The sequence below is a fragment of the Nansenia antarctica genome (genome assembly GCF_963989245.1).
Source record: "Nansenia antarctica genome assembly, chromosome: 8".
Classification (NCBI taxonomy): domain Eukaryota; kingdom Metazoa; phylum Chordata; class Actinopteri; order Argentiniformes; family Microstomatidae; genus Nansenia; species Nansenia antarctica.
Genome location: NC_137678.1, coordinates 3,710,716 through 3,731,188, shown reverse-complemented (window position 1 = coordinate 3,731,188; position 20,473 = coordinate 3,710,716). Strand labels below are relative to the sequence as shown.

Below are 20,473 nucleotides of genomic sequence, written 5' to 3'. Positions count from 1 at the left end.
TCAATGTAGGTCAAATATAGGTCACATTTTAAAGTAATGTGAACTGCCAAACAAAAAAATCTGATCTGTGTAAAAAGTCGGAATTGAGCATCAAGACCTGGAGCATCAAGACAATTTAGGGAAAAGGGTGGAAAATATGTCCACCTGTCATCATGCCACTTCTCTAACTCACCTGTACTCAGTTAAACCCTTTCTGAATATCAGATGCATAATAATCCACAGTAACGTTGATGGAAATGTCAAAAGTCAATATTTATTGTCAAGTAATGGAATGAGATTACAAAAAGAATGCGAAACTAACAAGTACAATTTTCTTTCACAGGGCTGGAAAGAATCAAAAGATTATTTCTTCCGTTCCTCGTGTTCCCTCTCCACCTTCTTCACGAGGAATTGAGGAATCATGTTTTGATTTCAGCCAATAACCGATTGTGACCATGTCTAGTATGACAGTGTCTTCCTTGGTGTTCCACAAGATGTCATTAGGACTTGAGATGTGGGAGCAGTGCGGTTTAGAATATCGCCACCCTCACTTCAACTGTTATTACTTCAACTGGACTTCAACTGGAGCACCACCTGCAAGTAAACAAAGAAAACACCTTCAGGACACACACACAGCTCAGAAACCACAAGAAACCACCTAGACCTAGGACACATCTACTACCACCTAGACCTAGGACACATCTACTACCACCTAGACCTAGGACACATCTACTACCACCTAGACCTAGGACACATCTACTACCACCTAGACCGAGGACACATCTACTACCACCTAGACCTAGGACACATCTACTACCACCTAGACCTAGGACACATCTACTGTACTACTACTCTACTGTAACACAGGGCCATGACAGGATGGAACTCTTTACCCAAGCATGTTGGTAAAACTAATCCTAGAGGCACTTTCAAGAAAACAATAAAAGAGCAACTTAATACAATTAACTCTGAATGAACAAGTATCTTGTTTGCTGATCTGTTATTTCATTTATTTTCTCTGGTTTTTATTTATTTATTTATTTTATTCCTTTCTTTTGTTATTATGATGTATGTATGTATGTATACAATGTTGACAATTGTCTGTATGTATATAATGTTGACAATTGTCCAAATATGATTTTTGTGTCGGACCCCAGGAAGACTAGCTAATGTCATGGTGTTAGCTAACAGAAATCCTAATAAACAAACAAACAATACGACAATATAGATGAACACCGTTCTGCTTCCACTAGATGGTATGAGACATGATCAGACAGGAGGTTTCATCGCTATTCGGTTGTTAAGTCGTGACGTGTTTCCGGGTCCAACGTTGGCTGAGGCGCTCTCTTCGAAATGCCTCAGTAATAATAATAATTCATTATATTTATATGCCGCTTTTCCGAGGCTCAAAGACCCTGACAATATGGGGGAAAACGGGAAAGTGCTGTGTCCCTTGTTGGATGAATAGATACGAGTCTAAAAAACTATTGAACTGTCATTCTACCGCTGTAGTACACTGGTACTCTGGTGCGGGGAATTTCTGGTTTGGACCCGGAAATTGCTAAACGTCACGTTTGACGTCACACTTAACAACCGAATATGTGTTCACACACTTTACGTACTCTTGTTAAATAATCTTTGTTTTCTCAAAAACACTGTTTGTGTGAATGATAAGGTGCTATAAAGAAATGATGCCGTAGAGTGTCTAGGTGTTGGTCGGTCAGGTAATCATTTGAACAGTTCAGCTGTTTGGAGCCCACAGATAACTAGAGGGAACTGGACACCAGCCCACCTACACACACCAGAGATCACACACTGACCACCACCTACACACACCAGAGATCACACACTGAACACCTACACACACTAGAGATCACACACTGAACACCTACACACACTAGAGATCACACACTGAACACCTACACACACCAGAGATCACACACTGAACACCTACACACACTAGAGATCACACACTGACCACCACCTACACACACCAGAGATCACACACTGAACACCTACACACACTAGAGATCACACACTGAACACCTACACACACTAGAGATCACACACTGAACACCTACACACACTAGAGATCACGCACTGGACAGTCAGTATAGGGCCTGCAGTAGGGATACACACAGATTTCTAGGGATGCTCCGATCTGGATTTTTGGGGCCGATACCGATCACCGATTTGTTTCCTCAAGATCAACCGATACCGATACCGATTTTTTTTAAAATACATAACTGACTGGATAGCCTAAGTATTTTTTGCTTTTTAGACAAAAGTTTTGATCCATTAGGCACCAAGCAAACGCAGACCCATTTTTATGGCATAGTAAAGGTCTGGCCTATCACCCAGTTAGGGCCTGAAGCCCAAGTCAGTCGATATGGCTGTATAAAAGACATCATAAACGTGGCCTTCATGGTTTACATACTGTTACGTCCTCCTATGTTTTCTGTTCAGTTATCTGTCTTCCCCAGGAAAAAAAAAAAAAAAAAAAAAAAATCGGTTTTTGCGATCGGCCATTTTTGCCGATCACCGATCGAGTCATTTGGAGTGAAATCGGCCGATTTAAATCGGTGGCCGATAAATCGGAGCATCCCTACAGATTTCATGGATCAAAAAAAAAAAGACGTAACCTACTATTATACACCAAGGAATGTATTTAATGACAGAGGAAATATGAGAGATTGGAGAGAACAGAGCCATTAAGTGAATGGGGCACAAGAGCTATTACTGCTCCAGACATCAGTTGGTGGAAAGATAATGATATTACCACTGGCCTGCCAAGGAAAGTGCTCTGATTGCGTTCAAATCACAAATCACACCCTACACTGATGCTGGCCAAATCACACCCTACACTGGTGCTGGCCAAATCACACCCTACACTGATGCTGGCCAAATCACACCCTACACTGGTGCTGGCCAAATCACACCCTACACTGATGCTGGCCAAATCACACCCTACACTGATGCTGGCCAAATCACACCCTACACTGATGCTGGCCAAATCACACCCTACACTGGTGCTGGCCAAATCACACCCTACACTGATGCTGGCCAAATCACACCCTACACTGATGTAGGGCTGCCACAAACGATTATTTTCATAGTCGACTAGTCACCGATTATTTTAACGATTAGTCGACTAATCGGATCATAAATTACAGCTTATCGCACAATTACTCAATCGCTCTTATTTAGCTATCATCTTCTAAATCAGCTTCTAAATTTAGCTTGAAGTTGTTAGTTGTTGTTGTAGGCATGTGCTAACTAAAAATAAAGACAATTAAAATGATTGTTCACTCAAAAATAGATATTTTAATGAACTTTGCAGATTTATTTCTGGCATCACTTGCATGTAATGTAATGTAAAGAGTACGTAGTAGAGGGTGCAAACTGCTGAGTAAAATGAGGTAGGCTAGGCACTAGGCAACCAAAAGAATACAAAAACAAAAATAAATACTTGTACAGAGTACAAAAGTTTTGCTTTGCTTCACTCATCTCATAGTAGAACGCGCCTTCTTAGCACTGTAACGTTAAGACAACATTTTTAGCTATTTGATAAGTATCGCTTTGATGACAACGTAAAATAATGTAAGAAGGCTTTTAACGTAACGATATCGTTAGCCAATAACAAGCTAACTAGCTTACCGAGACGAGCCATCGTCTTCCTCGTCATCTGCCACAACGTGCTTCCTTTTTAGATGCTCGCGCATCATAGACGTGCTGCCATGATAAGCGAGTTCAGCTTTGCAAATTTTACATTTTACATTCTTTTTTTCAACGTTGTGGTTGAAATGCTCCCACACTTTAGAGGTACGAGGACAGGAAGACATTTCTCTGTTTGTTTTTCCGGGGAAGTCACGTGTGCCCCGGATGACCGACACTGCGCATGTACATCAAAGACACTGGGAGACGCTAGCCAGTGGCAGCTTCAGGGAAGAAAAACGAATGCTTATCGAATGAAATGAATGGTCTTTATTGTCATTGATATAGTACAGGTACCAAACAACGAAAAAAAAAAAAAACGCTTATTTCAGCTCCAAAAAAACATGTGACTACGGCGATTAGCAAATATGTCGGCGACGATTTTGGTAGTCGACGTCGTCGTGACTAGTCGACTAATCGTGGCAGCCTTACACTGATGCTGGCCAAATCACACCCTACACTGATGCTGGCCAAATCACACCCTACACTGATGCTGGCCAAATCACACCCTACACTGATGCTGGCCAAATCACACCCTACACTGGTGCTGGCCGAGCCAAACACGCACACACGCACGCACACACACAGCTTAATTTCTGCACAACACTGAACACCCAACAAACACACAGTGTGTGTGTATAAGAGAGAGAGAATGTGTGTGCGAGAGTGAGAGTGTGTGTGTGTGTGTACGTACCTTATTGGCTGCCTCAAGTGAGCTAATTAGTGTTTGCAATTCTTCTCGGTTCATCTCTATAGACACGGGCTTCAGGGCGCCGTTCTCCTTCACGTCTAAACTCAGGCTCAACAGTGGAGTCTGGAGAGAGGTGATCTTATCACTGGACAAGGCTAACTGTAGGGAGAGGAGGAGAGAGAGAGAGGAGGGGAGAGAGAGAGAGAGGAGGGGAGAGAGAGAGAGAGAGGAGGGGAGAGAGAGAGAGAGAGGAGGGGAGAGAGAGAGGAGGGGAGAGAGAGGACGGGAGAGAGAGAGGAAGGGAGAGAGAGGACAGGAGAGAGGAGGGGAGAGAGGGGAAGGGAGAGAGAGGAAGGGAGAGAGAGGAAGGGAGAGAGAGGAAGGGAGAGAGAGGAGGGGAGAGAGAGGAAGGGAGAGAGAGAGAGAGGAGGGGAGAGAGAGGAAGGGAGAGAGAGAGAGGAGGGGAGAGAGAGGAAGGGAGAGAGAGAGAGGAAGGGAGAGAGAGAGAGACGGCTTAGGGTGGGTCAGGAGTGTCGTTGATCTTCCAGTCAGAAAAGTCCATCAATTCACCAAATACATTTGGACATCTACAGTACACGTTGCACAAGCCAACATCGCATGGATTTTTACTGGGTACATTTACACACATCTTTTTTTTTTTATATACAGTACAGTGCCTGCTTTTATATAACTTTATAATGATAGAGCATGCAATGCAAAACCCATTGATGTGCAAGCAGACAATGTCTCATCACTTCAACTTCCATCCATGCACATTGTCCTGTGTGTTGTCATATCCATGCACATTGTCCTGTGTGTTGTCATATCCATACAGATTGTCTATCCCCTTGGCAGGTCTCCCCAGGCCTGTGGGTCAGGGTGTGTGTAGGAGGTGTGTAGTAGGTGTGTAGTAGGTGTGTAGGTGTGTAGTAGGTGTGTAGGAGGTGTGTAGTAGGTGTGTAGTAGGTGTGTAGTAGGTGTGTAGGAGGTGTGTAGTAGGTGTGTAGGAGGTGTGTAGGAGGTGTGTAGGAGGTGTGTAGGAGGTGTGTAGGAGGTGTGTAGTAGGTGTGTAGGAGGTGTGTAGGAGGTGTGTAGTAGGTGTGTAGTAGGTGTGTAGGTGTGTAGTAGGTGTGTAGGAGGTGTGTAGGAGGTGTGTAGTAGGTGTGTAGTAGGTGTGTAGTAGGTGTGTAGGAGGTGTGTAGGAGGTGTGTAGGAGGTGTGTAGTAGGTGTGTAGGAGGTGTGTAGTAGGTGTGTAGGAGGTGTGTAGTAGGTGTGTAGGAGGTGTGTAGTAGGTGTGTAGGAGGTGTGTAGGAGGTGTGTAGTAGGTGTGTAGGAGGTGTGTAGTAGGTGTGTAGGAGGTGTGTAGGAGGTGTGTAGGAGGTGTGTAGGAGGTGTGTAGTAGGTGTGTAGGAGGTGTGTAGGAGGTGTGTAGTAGGTGTGTAGTAGGTGTGTAGGTGTGTAGTAGGTGTGTAGTAGGTGTGTAGGAGGTGTGTAGGAGGTGTGTAGGAGGTGTGTAGGAGGTGTGTAGGAGGTGTGTAGGAGGTGTGTAGTAGGTGTGTAGCAGGTGTGTAGGAGGTGTGTAGGAGGTGTGTAGTAGGTGTGTAGGAGGTGTGTAGGAGGTGTGTAGTAGGTGTGTAGGAGGTGTGTAGGAGGTGTGTAGTAGGTGTGTAGGAGGTGTGTAGGAGGTGTGTAGTAGGTGTGTAGTAGGTGTGTAGGTGTGTAGTAGGTGTGTAGGAGGTGTGTAGGAGGTGTGTAGTAGGTGTGTAGGAGGTGTGTAGGAGGTGTGTAGGAGGTGTGTAGTAGGTGTGTAGGAGGTGTGTAGGAGGTGTGTAGGAGGTGTGTAGGAGGTGTGTAGGAGGTGTGTAGGAGGTGTGTAGGAGGTGTGTAGGAGGTGTGTAGGAGGTGTGTAGTAGGTGTGTAGGAGGTGTGTAGTAGGTGTGTAGGAGGTGTGTAGGAGGTGTGTAGTAGGTGTGTAGTAGGTGTGTAGTAGGTGTGTAGTAGGTGTGTAGGAGGTGTGTAGGAGGTGTGTAGGAGGTGTGTAGGAGGTGTGTAGTAGGTGTGTAGTAGGTGTGTAGGAGGTGTGTAGTAGGTGTGTAGAGGTGTGTAGTAGGTGTGTAGGAGGTGTGTGTAGTAGGTGTGTAGGAGGTGTGTAGTAGGTGTGTAGTAGGTGTGTAGTAGGTGTGTAGTAGGTGTGTAGGAGGTGTGTAGTAGGTGTGTAGGAGGTGTGTAGGAGGTGTGTAGTAGGTGTGTAGGAGGTGTGTAGTAGGTGTGTAGTAGGTGTGTAGTAGGTGTGTAGTAGGTGTGTAGGAGGTGTGTAGGAGGTGTGTAGTAGGTGTGTAGTAGGTGTGTAGTAGGTGTGTAGGAGGTGTGTAGGAGGTGTGTAGGAGGTGTGTAGGAGGTGTGTAGGAGGTGTGTAGGAGGTGTGTAGTAGGTGTGTAGTAGGTGTGTAGGAGGTGTGTAGTAGGTGTGTAGGAGGTGTGTAGTAGGTGTGTAGGAGGTGTGTAGGAGGTGTGTAGGAGGTGTGTAGGAGGTGTGTAGGAGGTGTGTAGGAGGTGTGTAGGAGGTGTGTAGTAGGTGTGTAGTAGGTGTGTAGGAGGTGTGTAGGAGGTGTGTAGTAGGTGTGTAGGAGGTGTGTAGGAGGTGTGTAGTAGGTGTGTAGTAGGTGTGTAGGAGGTGTGTAGTAGGTGTGTAGTAGGTGTGTAGTAGGTGTGTAGGAGGTGTGTAGTAGGTGTGTAGGAGGTGTGTAGGAGGTGTGTAGTAGGTGTGTAGGAGGTGTGTAGGAGGTGTGTAGGAGGTGTGTAGGAGGTGTGTAGTAGGTGTGTAGGAGGTGTGTAGTAGGTGTGTAGGAGGTGTGTAGGAGGTGTGTAGTAGGTGTGTAGGAGGTGTGTAGGAGGTGTGTAGGAGGTGTGTAGGAGGTGTGTAGGAGGTGTGTAGTAGGTGTGTAGGAGGTGTGTAGGAGGTGTGTAGGAGGTGTGTAGTAGGTGTGTAGGAGGTGTGTAGGAGGTGTGTAGTAGGTGTGTAGTAGGTGTGTAGTAGGTGTGTAGGAGGTGTGTAGGAGGTGTGTAGGAGGTGTGTAGTAGGTGTGTAGGAGGTGTGTAGGAGGTGTGTAGTAGGTGTGTAGGAGGTGTGTAGTAGGTGTGTAGTAGGTGTGTAGTAGGTGTGTAGTAGGTGTGTAGTAGGTGTGTAGTAGGTGTGTAGTAGGTGTGTAGGAGGTGTGTAGGAGGTGTGTAGGAGGTGTGTAGTAGGTGTGTAGTAGGTGTGTAGTAGGTGTGTAGTAGGTGTGTAGTAGGTGTGTAGTAGGTGTGTAGTAGGTGTGTAGTAGGTGTGTAGTAGGTGTGTAGGAGGTGTGTAGTAGGTGTGTAGGAGGTGTGTAGTAGGTGTGTAGGAGGTGTGTAGTAGGTGTGTAGTAGGTGTGTAGTAGGTGTGTAGTAGGTGTGTAGTAGGTGTGTAGGAGGTGTGTAGTAGGTGTGTAGGAGGTGTGTAGGAGGTGTGTAGGAGGTGTGTAGGAGGTGTGTAGGAGGTGTGTAGGAGGTGTGTAGGAGGTGTGTAGTAGGTGTGTAGTAGGTGTGTAGTAGGTGTGTAGGAGGTGTGTAGGAGGTGTGTAGGAGGTGTGTAGGAGGTGTGTAGTAGGTGTGTAGGAGGTGTGTAGTAGGTGTGTAGTAGGTGTGTAGGAGGTGTGTAGGAGGTGTGTAGGAGGTGTGTAGGAGGTGTGTAGTAGGTGTGTAGTAGGTGTGTAGTAGGTGTGTAGGAGGTGTGTAGGAGGTGTGTAGGAGGTGTGTAGGAGGTGTGTAGTAGGTGTGTAGGAGGTGTGTAGTAGGTGTGTAGTAGGTGTGTAGGAGGTGTGTAGGAGGTGTGTAGGAGGTGTGTAGGAGGTGTGTAGTAGGTGTGTAGTAGGTGTAGTAGGTGTGTAGTAGGTGTGTAGGAGGTGTGTAGGAGGTGTGTAGGAGGTGTGTAGTAGGTGTGTAGTAGGTGTGTAGGAGGTGTGTAGTAGGTGTGTAGTAGGTGTGTAGTAGGTGTGTAGGAGGTGTGTAGGAGGTGTGTAGGAGGTGTGTAGTAGGTGTGTAGTAGGTGTGTAGTAGGTGTGTAGTAGGTGTGTAGTAGGTGTGTAGGAGGTGTGTAGTAGGTGTGTAGGAGGTGTGTAGTAGGTGTGTAGGAGGTGTGTAGTAGGTGTGTAGTAGGTGTGTAGTAGGTGTGTAGTAGGTGTGTAGTAGGTGTGTAGGAGGTGTGTAGTAGGTGTGTAGGAGGTGTGTAGGAGGTGTGTAGGAGGTGTGTAGGAGGTGTGTAGGAGGTGTGTAGGAGGTGTGTAGGAGGTGTGTAGTAGGTGTGTAGTAGGTGTGTAGTAGGTGTGTAGGAGGTGTGTAGGAGGTGTGTAGGAGGTGTGTAGGAGGTGTGTAGTAGGTGTGTAGGAGGTGTGTAGTAGGTGTGTAGGAGGTGTGTAGTAGGTGTGTAGTAGGTGTGTAGTAGGTGTGTAGTAGGTGTGTAGGAGGTGTGTAGGAGGTGTGTAGGAGGTGTGTAGTAGGTGTGTAGTAGGTGTGTAGTAGGTGTGTAGTAGGTGTGTAGGAGGTGTGTAGGAGGTGTGTAGGAGGTGTGTAGGAGGTGTGTAGGAGGTGTGTAGGAGGTGTGTAGGAGGTGTGTAGGAGGTGTGTAGGAGGTGTGTAGGAGGTGTGTAGGAGGTGTGTAGGAGGTGTGTAGGAGGTGTGTAGGAGGTGTGTAGTAGGTGTGTAGTAGGTGTGTAGTAGGTGTGTAGGAGGTGTGTAGGAGGTGTGTAGGAGGTGTGTAGGAGGTGTGTAGGAGGTGTGTAGGAGGTGTGTAGTAGGTGTGTAGGAGGTGTGTAGGAGGTGTGTAGTAGGTGTGTAGGAGGTGTGTAGGAGGTGTGTAGGAGGTGTGTAGGAGGTGTGTAGGAGGTGTGTAGGAGGTGTGTAGGAGGTGTGTAGTAGGTGTGTAGTAGGTGTGTAGGAGGTGTGTAGTAGGTGTGTAGGAGGTGTGTAGTAGGTGTGTAGGAGGTGTGTAGGAGGTGTGTAGGAGGTGTGTAGTAGGTGTGTAGTAGGTGTGTAGTAGGTGTGTAGGAGGTGTGTAGGAGGTGTGTAGGAGGTGTGTAGGAGGTGTGTAGTAGGTGTGTAGGAGGTGTGTAGGAGGTGTGTAGGAGGTGTGTAGGAGGTGTGTAGGAGGTGTGTAGGAGGTGTGTAGTAGGTGTGTAGGAGGTGTGTAGTAGGTGTGTAGGAGGTGTGTAGGAGGTGTGTAGGAGGTGTGTAGGAGGTGTGTAGGAGGTGTGTAGTAGGTGTGTAGGAGGTGTGTAGGAGGTGTGTAGTAGGTGTGTAGGAGGTGTGTAGGAGGTGTGTAGGAGGTGTGTAGTAGGTGTGTAGTAGGTGTGTAGTAGGTGTGTAGGAGGTGTGTAGGAGGTGTGTAGTAGGTGTGTAGTAGGTGTGTAGTAGGTGTGTAGGAGGTGTGTAGGAGGTGTGTAGGAGGTGTGTAGTAGGTGTGTAGGAGGTGTGTAGGAGGTGTGTAGGAGGTGTGTAGTAGGTGTGTAGTAGGTGTGTAGGAGGTGTGTAGTAGGTGTGTAGGAGGTGTGTAGTAGGTGTGTAGGAGGTGTGTAGGAGGTGTGTAGTAGGTGTGTAGGAGGTGTGTAGGAGGTGTGTAGGAGGTGTGTAGGAGGTGTGTAGGAGGTGTGTAGGAGGTGTGTAGTAGGTGTGTAGGAGGTGTGTAGGAGGTGTGTAGGAGGTGTGTAGGAGGTGTGTAGGAGGTGTGTAGGAGGTGTGTAGGAGGTGTGTAGTAGGTGTGTAGGAGGTGTGTAGGAGGTGTGTAGGAGGTGTGTAGGAGGTGTGTAGTAGGTGTGTAGTAGGTGTGTAGGAGGTGTGTAGGAGGTGTGTAGGAGGTGTGTAGTAGGTGTGTAGGAGGTGTGTAGTAGGTGTGTAGTAGGTGTGTAGGAGGTGTGTAGGAGGTGTGTAGGAGGTGTGTAGGAGGTGTGTAGGAGGTGTGTAGTAGGTGTGTAGGAGGTGTGTAGTAGGTGTGTAGGAGGTGTGTAGGAGGTGTGTAGTAGGTGTGTAGGAGGTGTGTAGTAGGTGTGTAGGAGGTGTGTAGTAGGTGTGTAGTAGGTGTGTAGTAGGTGTGTAGGAGGTGTGTAGTAGGTGTGTAGGAGGTGTGTAGGAGGTGTGTAGTAGGTGTGTAGGAGGTGTGTAGTAGGTGTGTAGGAGGTGTGTAGGAGGTGTGTAGTAGGTGTGTAGGAGGTGTGTAGGAGGTGTGTAGGAGGTGTGTAGGAGGTGTGTAGTAGGTGTGTAGTAGGGGTCCTAGCCATGGATAAAGGTTTGACCCAACAATAAAGCGTAAGGATGCTCTTAGATCACATCATTATTATTATTATTATTTCCTGGCAGTCAACACTGGGCAGACTGACCAATCACGTCTCCACAGGGCTCATGGTGATGTCATCCTGTGACTCTACATTTAAAAAAAAAAAGTGCACTATGCTGCAAATTCATTTGTAATCAGTTTCTCTGATAATAACACTTATATACCTTAAATGGCTTTGTATTTTTGTCGTACTGCATCATATATATCATATTATCATATCATATATTTGCAGGAACATGACTTGGTTGTTTCTTGAATGAGAACCAAAAGCGAACCAATATTTTTTTAGCAGTATGCCTAATACCTAGTTGTCCTCAACAACATCTTTAAAACTAATATAATAATTAGGCCTAACGATAATTGTGGCCTAACGATATAAGAAAGTGTTGATTATCACACTTGTGTTTTTATAGGGCAAAACTTGCAACTTGTAAAATCTTTGGTAAAACGTTGGACAGTTCTAAATCATGTTTAGTCTCGTCAGTTGTGCTATCCGGTGCTATTCATCTAAGGGCTTAGAATTTGTTTGTGAACACTTTACATTACATTGTTCACAAACAATGGAACAAGCTTCTGCCCCATACTACTTCTGAAGACTTGAAACTTGGAAACGCGGAGAATCTCGTCTTTCTAACCGTGTCAAAATGTTTGTGTCAGTATTACTAAACACTGACCTGGAGAAAGCCACTGCCCAAGCTAAGCAAATCCCACAGCTAGCTCGCGCCTAGCGACATGGTCGTGTTCACAGTTCAGCTTATGAGCTTGTCAGCTTAACTTTAGCTAACGCCTGACAGCCACTTACCTAGCCAGTGAGTTAACAGTTGGTGAAATTGTAAAGGAGCTAGCTACTCATCACCAACTGAAAGCTCTCTCCACCTTAGAATTCATGGCATTAAAAGTATATACAGTACCAGTCAAAAGTTTGGACACACTTCCCCATTCAATTGAATGGGAAAGTGTGTCCAAACCTTTGGACTTGGTACTGTAACATATAGACATTATGACTTAGCATTTCAAACTACAGTACAGGCCAAAAGTTTGGACACACCTTCTCATTCAATGTGTTTCCTTTATTTTCATGACTATTTACATTGTAGATTCTCACTGAAGGCATCAAAACTATGAATGAACACATGTGGAATGATGTACTTAACAAAAAAGTGTGAAATAACTCTAAATATGTCTTATATTTTAGATTCCTCAAAGTAGCCACCCTTTGCTTTTTTGTTGTTAATAAAATATATTTTTGTTGTTGTTAATAAAATATATAATAATAATATTAAATATATATATATATATATAATAACATATTATTATTAACACATATTATATTAAATATTATTATTATATATTTTATTAACAACAAAAAAGCAAAGGGTGGCTACTTTGAGGAATCTAAAATATAAGACATATTTTTCAGAGTTATTTCACACTTTATTGTTAAATACATAATTCCTATGTGTTCATTCATAGTTTTGATGCCTTCAGTGAGAATCTACAATGTAAATAGTCATGAAAATAAAGGAAACGCATTGAATGAGAAGGTGTGTCCAAACTTTTGGCCTGTACTGTAAGTGAAATGGATAGGGGCCGTTTCCATGCGGAAAAAATGCTGCATCTTGCAGCGTAACAAAAAGATAATTAAGAAAATCAAGGTCAAATAAAAAACGTCAGAATGGGAGGCCTGCCTTCATCTGCCAGTCGAAGTCCTGCAGGGTGGAGGTGGCCACGGCGTTGGTCCTCTCCACCAGGGCCCGGCGGACCTCCTCCCTCCTGGCCCTCAGCACCGTCACCACCGCCTCCCCGTACCCCCGGCCCACGTCTGCCAGCGACGCCAGAACCTGAGAGGACAGACGGACACTGTTCATACATGCACCTAGCAGCACCTGAGAGACACACTGACTCCACTGTTCATACATGCACCTAGCAGCACCTGAGAGGACAGACGGACACTGTTCATACATGCACCTAGCAGCACCTGAGAGGACAGACACACTGACTCTACTGTTCATACATGCACCTAGCAGCACCTGAGAGGACAGACACACTGACTCTACTGTTCATACATGCACCTAGCAGCACCTGAGAGGACAGACGGACACTGTTCATACATGCACCTAGCAGCACCTGAGAGGACAGACACACTGACTCTACTGTTCATACATGCACCTAGCAGCACCTGGGAGGACAGACTCACTGACTCTACTGTTCATACATGCACCTAGCAGCACCTGGGAGGACAGACTCACTGACTCTACTGTTCATACATGCACCTAGCAGCACCTGAGAGACCCACACTGACTCTACACGGATTTTGAGTCACGGATCGGATCATTTTTCGGATCAACACAAAACATTTTTTTTTTTTAATAAAAACAACATTTTCCTTGAATTCTGTAAAAACACCACTTTTAATGTGTGAAACAAAAAAAACAACATTCAAGATGTCAAAACTGATATATATATCACATATATATATAACATCTATATATAACAACATATATATAACAACATATATATAACATCACTGCTGCAAAGTAACAGAGTACATTTTTTGTGGGTTAAAACCTCCGTTTTGACAGCCCATTAGCGAAAAGCTTTAATTTGCCTCTACAAGTGTTAATATGTCATATGTTTTCAGGCGAGAAAGTAACCATATATATTCACAAAATGTATCCGGTTTATCAAAATAACCCGTTTATATATGAAAACACATATAATGCTATCGCGTCTCCACAGGCTAACTACACTCATATCCTCAACTTATGTCCTAATCACACTACTGTCATACAAGTCGTACCTTCTCCTTGACATGGACATACACACCTGCTACCTTCTTTGAAAGAAATGGCGATTTATTCAGTGAAAACTAGTACACCATTCAACATAGCATAACAATAGCATAGCATTCGCGGACACAGTCAGGCAATGCACCTAGCACAACAATAGCATAGCATTCGCGGACACAGTAACATAGACAGATAGACAGCTAGACAGATAGACCGCTAGACAGCTAGACAACTAGACAACTAGACAGCTAGACAACTAGACAGCTAGACAGCTAAACAGCTAGACAGCTAGACAGCTAGACAGACAACTAGACAGCTAGACAACTAGACAGCTAGACAACTAGACAGCTAGACAGATAGACAGCTAGACAGCTAAATAGCTAAACACCAAGACAGCTAGACAGCTAAACAGCTAAACAGCTAAACAGCTAAACAACTAGACAACTAGACAGCTAGACAGCTAAACAGCTAAACACCAAGAGCTAGCTGTCTAGTTGTCTAGCTGTCTAGCTGTCTAGTTGTCTAGCTGTCTATCTGTCTAGTTGTCTAGCTGTCTATCTGTCTAGTTGTCTAGCTGTCTATCTGTCTAGCTGTCTAGCTGTTTAGCTGTGTAGCTGTCTAGTTGTCTAGCAGTCTAGTTGTCTAGTTGTCTATCTGTCTAGCGGTCTATCTGTCTAGCTGTCTATCTGTCTATGTTACTGTGTCCGCGAATGCTATGCTATTGTTGTGCTAGGTGCATTGCCTGACTGTGTCCGCGAATGCTATGCTATTGTTATGCTATGTTGAATGGTGTACTAGTTTTCACTGAATAAATCGCGATTTCTTTCAAAGAAGGTAGCAGGTGTGTTTATGTCCATGTCAAGGAGAAGGTACGACTTGTACGACAGTAGTGTGATTAGGACATAAGTTGAGGATATGAGTGTAGTTGTACTTTAGCCTGTGGAGACGCGATAGCATTATATGTGTTTTCATATATAAACGGGTTATTTTGATAAACCGGATACATTTTGTGAATATATATGGTTACTTTCTCGCCTGAAAACATATTAAAACTTCATAAAATGACATATTAACACTTGTAGAGCCAAATTAAAGCTTTTCGCTAATGGCGGCCAAAACGGAGGTTTCAAAAACACTCGTGCGCGTGCCAGCTGGTCGTGACGCGTTAGGCCGCACCCCCGGCAGCTTTTGGCAAGCGGCAGGTTTTGGCCTGACAGCTCCCCTGGTGTTAGGAAAGAAAAAAAAAACGAAGAAAAAAAAACGATTTTGCTATTGATCCGCGGTACACATGCGTTCCGAACCGTGGAGGGCGATCCGAACGGATCACGGATTATCCGTGATCCGTTACACCCCTACCTGGGAGAGACACACTGACTCGACTGTTCATACATGCACCTAGCAGCACCTGAGAGACACACTGACTCTACTGTTCATACATGCACCTAGCAGCACCTGGGAGGACAGACGGACACTGTTCATACATGCACCTAGCAGCACCTGGGAGGACAGACGGACACTGTTCATACATGCACCTAGCAGCACCTGGGAGGACAGACACACTGACTCTACTGTTCATACATGCACCTAGCAGCACCTGGGAGGACAGACACACTGACTCTACTGTTCATACATGCACCTAGCAGCACCTGGGAGGACAGACACACTGACTCTACTGTTCATACATGCACCTAGCAGCACCTGGGAGGACAGACACACTGACTCTACTGTTCATACATGCACCTAGCAGCACCTGAGAGGACAGACGGACACTGTTCATACATGCACCTAGCAGCACCTGAGAGGACAGACACACTGACTCTACTGTTCATACATGCACCTAGCAGCACCTGAGAGACCCACACTGACTCTACTGTTCATCAGTGTTGGGCAGTAACGAGTTACTAAGTAATATATTACTGTAATATTATTACTTTACCCAGTAACGAGTAATATAACGAGACTACTCTGCGAAAAAGTAATATTATACCTCGTTACTCCGCCAAATAAGGGCCTCGTTACCCGTTACAATGGCTGTTAAACGTATAATTCATGTATAGTACCGGGGTTGTTGCGTGCAAAGATAGAACAGATATACAAGCTATCAGCACACTGCGCTGAGGTGCATAGTAGCTTATAGATCTGTTCCTTTTAGAACGTGCCGCAGCCTGCACACATTTATGACGTAGCCTAGTGTGTTGACAACTGACAGCGTGGCGGCGTTTCTCAAAACAAATCAAACCATTCATCAGAGCAACACATCCGGGTACTTTCCCCTCTCGTCATGTCCACGCCCCCTTTTGGGTGATAGAAGTCAAGAGTAGAAGTTTGACTGGCGGTCAATGGGAATTTCTGGTCTTTGCTACTTTAATCCGATAAAATAAGAAAACCGTAGTGCTTTTTAGATATTAGGAGCCCAAATCCGATGGCCAGTTAGGCAAACTGTTATATAGTGTCGTTGCCGATCAATGATCGACGACGTTATATAGAGAAAATTAATGAAATAGGGGTTGATTCATCAGAGTGGTCATACGTCATCTCCCTGTCATCTGGGATTTGTAGTTCTTCAGTTGATACTGCATAGCGCCTAAATAGGTTAAAAGGGGTACCAGAGTGCAGACCAATCCCCCCAAAGCTCCCCATGTCATTAAGTGATTATTTAAATCCTGCGTTTACATTCCCCTCATGATATCAGAGCCCAGAAAGAGCTTAGCTATTACACGGCAAATCAAATGAAGAACTACAAATCCCTGATAAACCGTTGTGTTGTTGTACATATTTTTGCGGGTAGAAAGGGGGAAAGTAATATGTAATATAAAAGTAAAGTAATATTATTACTCTTGATTCCAAGTAATAAGTAATATAAGGATATTACTTTCCTAAGGAGTAATATGTAATAACTAATATATTACTCTACTAAGTAATAGGGGTGTAAATCACCAGCTTCATCACGATACGATATTATATCGATTTGTTTCTATGACGATACGATGTTTGACGATATCACAATGTCAGTCACGATACGATTTCGATTCGATTCGATTCAAGATCGATATGACGATATGATCGATATGACGCGATATCATATGCCAATCTAACACAATTATCAATTGTAATAAGTGGTAATTAACATACAGCTCATTAACATACACACACACACACACAGGTTCAGAGAGACATCCAGTCACACACACACACACACGTCCACACACGTGTCACACACGTCCAGCAGGTCTGATATTGGTCTGAATGGATTCGCCTCGAAGAGTAGATGTTAAAAAATATATTTGGTGTCCAAAACGGTCAATGTATTCGGCCATTAGACTCCCGTTAGACGCACTCTCATTAGACGCACTCACACAAGCCGAACATTTCCGAAGATCACCGGAGATTGCCGAACGCGAGAGGAGGAGGAGCCGAGAAGTGGAGCCGAGCCGGTAGACAGTCACACACGGAGAATGCGAGTCACACATTGCGAACGCGAGTATGTTACCTTTCCTGGTTCAGAGAGACTTACTGTCTCTCATCAAAAATGAAAAACATTCGTATCTTTTTCAAGTCTCTCTCTCTCTGCGCGCATAAGATGACGATATAGATCGATGTTTTTACATTGCATCGATGTAATCAGATCGTTAGTCAATGAATCGATGCATCGATGTGAATCGATGTATCGTTACACCCCTACTAAGTAATATTGCCCAACACTGCTACTGTTCATACATGCACCTAGCAGCACCTGAGAGGACAGACGGACACTGTTCATACATGCACCTAGCAGCACCTGGGAGGACAGACACACTGACTCCACTGTTCATACATGCACCTAGCAGCACCTGGGAGGACAGACGGACACTGTTCATACATGCACCTAGCAGCACCTGGGAGGACAGACACACTGACTCTACTGTTCATACATGCACCTAGCAGCACCTGGGAGGACAGACACACTGACTCCACTGTTCATACATGCACCTAGCAGCACCTGGGAGGACAGACACACTGACTCTACTGTTCATACATGCACCTAGCAGCACCTGAGAGGACAGACGGACACTGTTCATACATGCACCTAGCAGCACCTGGGAGAGACACACTGACTCTACTGTTCATACATGCACCTAGCAGCACCTGAGAGGACAGACACACTGACTCTACTGTTCATACATGCACCTAGCAGCACCTGGGAGGACAGACTCACTGACTCCACTGTTCATACATGCACCTAGCAGCACCTGGGAGGACAGACTCACTGACTCTACTGTTCATACATGCACCTAGCAGCACCTGGGAGGACAGACCCACACTGACTCCAGTTCCCCATACATAGTCCCCATACACACATATTTATATATATATATATATATATATATATATATATATATATATATCTTGACCAGGGCTCATTTGAAAAAGAGGCTACTGTCTCAACAAAATATGGAAAAATACTTTCCGAAGGCACTGTACATTGCTACCATCAAGAGGTCCAACCCATTTCAAACCCAACACAGAGCCTGACATCCAGTGTCACCATGAGACCGAACATATGCAATCTCAAACCTTCACACACTACACAAACTAACAAGTAACCGCACCATAATGACGCTCCTCCACACCTTAACATAAATTCCAGGGTTCCCCCACCTCCTGCAGCACCTTTCAAGGACTTTCAAGACTCAATTCCCTCAAATTCAAGGACCCAACACGGCATAGTTTGAGACAGAACTAGTTGACGAGCTAAGTAAAACATTTCGAATATATACACAGTATATATATTTTAGAGAGACAGAGAGAGAGGAATTCAAGCACTTTCAATGACCCATGTCTATTTTCAAAGACCTTGATTTCTTTTTCTCAAATTCACAAACTTTCAAGGATTTCAAGGACCTGTGGGAACCTATTCATGAAACAAACACACACTCAAACTCAGTGACTTTTCTCACTCCTCTCTACCCCTTCACGTAGAATTCAGCTAACGCTCATCCCCCCCTGTTAAACCCACAGACTCATGGCTTCTCTCACCTCCTCCTCTGAGGTGTTCCTCCCCACCGCCATGCGGACCAGAGAGGACAGGGAGTCCAGGAGCTCCATCCACTCTACGAGGCTCCATGTGTCTCCATACTCGGCCAGGTGGGGGGGGGCCCGCCCACAGACCCCATCTACTACCCTGTGCAGAAGCTGGGGGGGTTGAAGTGTGTATCATCATCATCATCATCTTCATCATCATTATTATTGTCATTTACATAGACAGACATTTACTACAGTCCTTTAATCGACCGTACTGGGATAATGTATGAATTTTGAAGATTATGAATGATCTAATCTATGTGTGAATTATTGAGAGTAGGTCACAGAAGTGCTTCACGTCATTGGTGATGCCGCATTCTAACCATTTGGATTATTATTCAAATGCCACATGCTCCCCCTGGTGGTCTATTTTGTGAATTACGTGTGCACAATACAGGAGATATGTATGACTTTTAAAGATAGATGCAAGCAAGGCTTAATGTGGACATATACACTCATTCACCACTCTATTAGGTACACCTTTTCAACTGCTCGTCAACGCAAATATCGAATCAGCCAATCACGTGGCAGCAACTCAATGCATTTAGGCATGTAGACATGGTCAAGACAACCTGCTGAAGTTCAAACCAACATCAGAATGGGGAAGAAAGGTGATTTAAGTGACTTTGAATGTGGCATGGTTGAGGAGGGAGAGGTTGCAGTGAGGAGGGAGAGGTTGCAGTGAGGAGGGAGAGGTTGCAGTGAGGAGGGAGAGGTTGCAGTGAGGAGGGAGAGGTTGCAGTGAGGATGGAGAGGTTGCAGTGGGGGTGGAGAGGTTGCAGTGAGGAGGGAGAGGTTGCAGTGGGGGTGGAGAGGTTGCAGTGAGGAGGGAGAGGTTGCAGTGGGGGTGGAGAGGTTGCAGTGGGGGTGGGGAGGTTGCAGTGGGGGTGGAGAGGTTGCAGTGAGGAGGGAGAGGTTGCAGTGAGGAGGGAGAGGTTGCAGTGAGGAGGGAGAGGTTGCAGTGAGGAGGGAGAGGTTGCAGTGGGGGTGGAGAGGTTGCAGTGAGGAGGGAGAGGTTGCAGTGGGGGTGGAGAGGTTGCAGTGAGGAGGGAGAGGTTGCAGTGGGGGTGGGGAGGTTGCAGTGGGGGTGGGGAGGTTGCAGTTCTAATCAGTTTATTTGCTATTGACTCGATCTCTCTCGTGTGCCGACCAAGTGCAGTTCCGTGGCAGTTGACCAGCTGATACATATTTGCATTCTATTATCCTGCCCAGCAATATGGACATGTCATGTTGCTTTATGTTCTGCATTCATAAACAACTGGAGTGTACAGGGTTACCACCAACGCGTTATGACGCATATGATACTAACACTGCGTTCACTTGGTTGTCAGAAACAAAAAACGATTTCTATTGCAATCGACCAAAACATCCCATTACTCAAGTCATCACTCATTCTGAAGCACTTACTTTGGGAGATTGTTCAGCGGGTAGTTTGGCTAGTAAATGGACCATGTTCTCTGTGTTTCCGCAGTCCAACCTTGGTGTGAAACGTCACGAGTCAGCTGATATGCAGTCACGTGTCTGTCGTGTATTTGGGTGCGTTCGTAAAATGACTCTGGAAATCTGATCAGCACTCACGGAATGCCTCTTGTCCAATCAAATGACTTGGTCTCTTTATGACATTGAATCCGGTGCGCGCTCCAGCGCTCTTCGAGCGAATTTACGAACGCAGGCTTTTTGTGCGCCTGCGCCGCGTTCAGGGGGAGGGAGGGGGGCAGGGGCTGCTTTCATTCTTCTGAGAGATTCTTTTTTCAAAGGACAACAGTTAGTTGTTGTGAGAGTCAATGTGAAGTATGTATGTATATGTATATTTATACAACAGTTAGTTCTGACCAAGTAATTAGATTGGACAAGAGGCATTCCATGAGTGCTGATATACAGTATATATAA

The 20,473-nt window shown here is 45.2% G+C and overlaps 1 protein-coding gene across 1 annotated transcript; it reads right to left on the bottom strand.

Annotated features, from left to right (window-relative positions):
* Positions 1-264: 264 nt before the first annotated feature.
* On the bottom strand, positions 265-20,058 carry commd8 (COMM domain containing 8). Its single transcript, XM_080537544.1, has 5 exons — positions 19,991-20,058; positions 18,539-18,694; positions 12,422-12,574; positions 4,388-4,543; positions 265-573 (listed from the first exon to the last, which is right to left on the bottom strand). Exons 1-5 carry the CDS (start codon positions 20,033-20,035, stop codon positions 547-549), a joined length of 537 nt encoding a protein of 178 aa, XP_080393670.1. The 5' UTR covers positions 20,036-20,058; the 3' UTR covers positions 265-546.
* Between the last annotated feature and the right edge of the window lie 415 nt (positions 20,059-20,473).

What these genes read in the sequence shown, in the direction of transcription:
- commd8 (XM_080537544.1), bottom strand. Translation starts at nt 20,035, where the DNA reads ATGGTCCATTTACTAGCCAAACTACCCGCTGAACAATCTCCCAAA. An exon ending in CCGCTGAACAATCTCCCAAA is followed by an intron (nt 18,695 to 19,990) that starts GTAAGTGCTTCA and finishes CAACCCCCCCAG; the next exon opens with CTTCTGCACAGGGTAGTAGA. An exon ending in ACTTCGACTGGCAGATGAAG is followed by an intron (nt 4,544 to 12,421) that starts GCAGGCCTCCCA and finishes CTCTCCCTACAG; the next exon opens with TTAGCCTTGTCCAGTGATAA.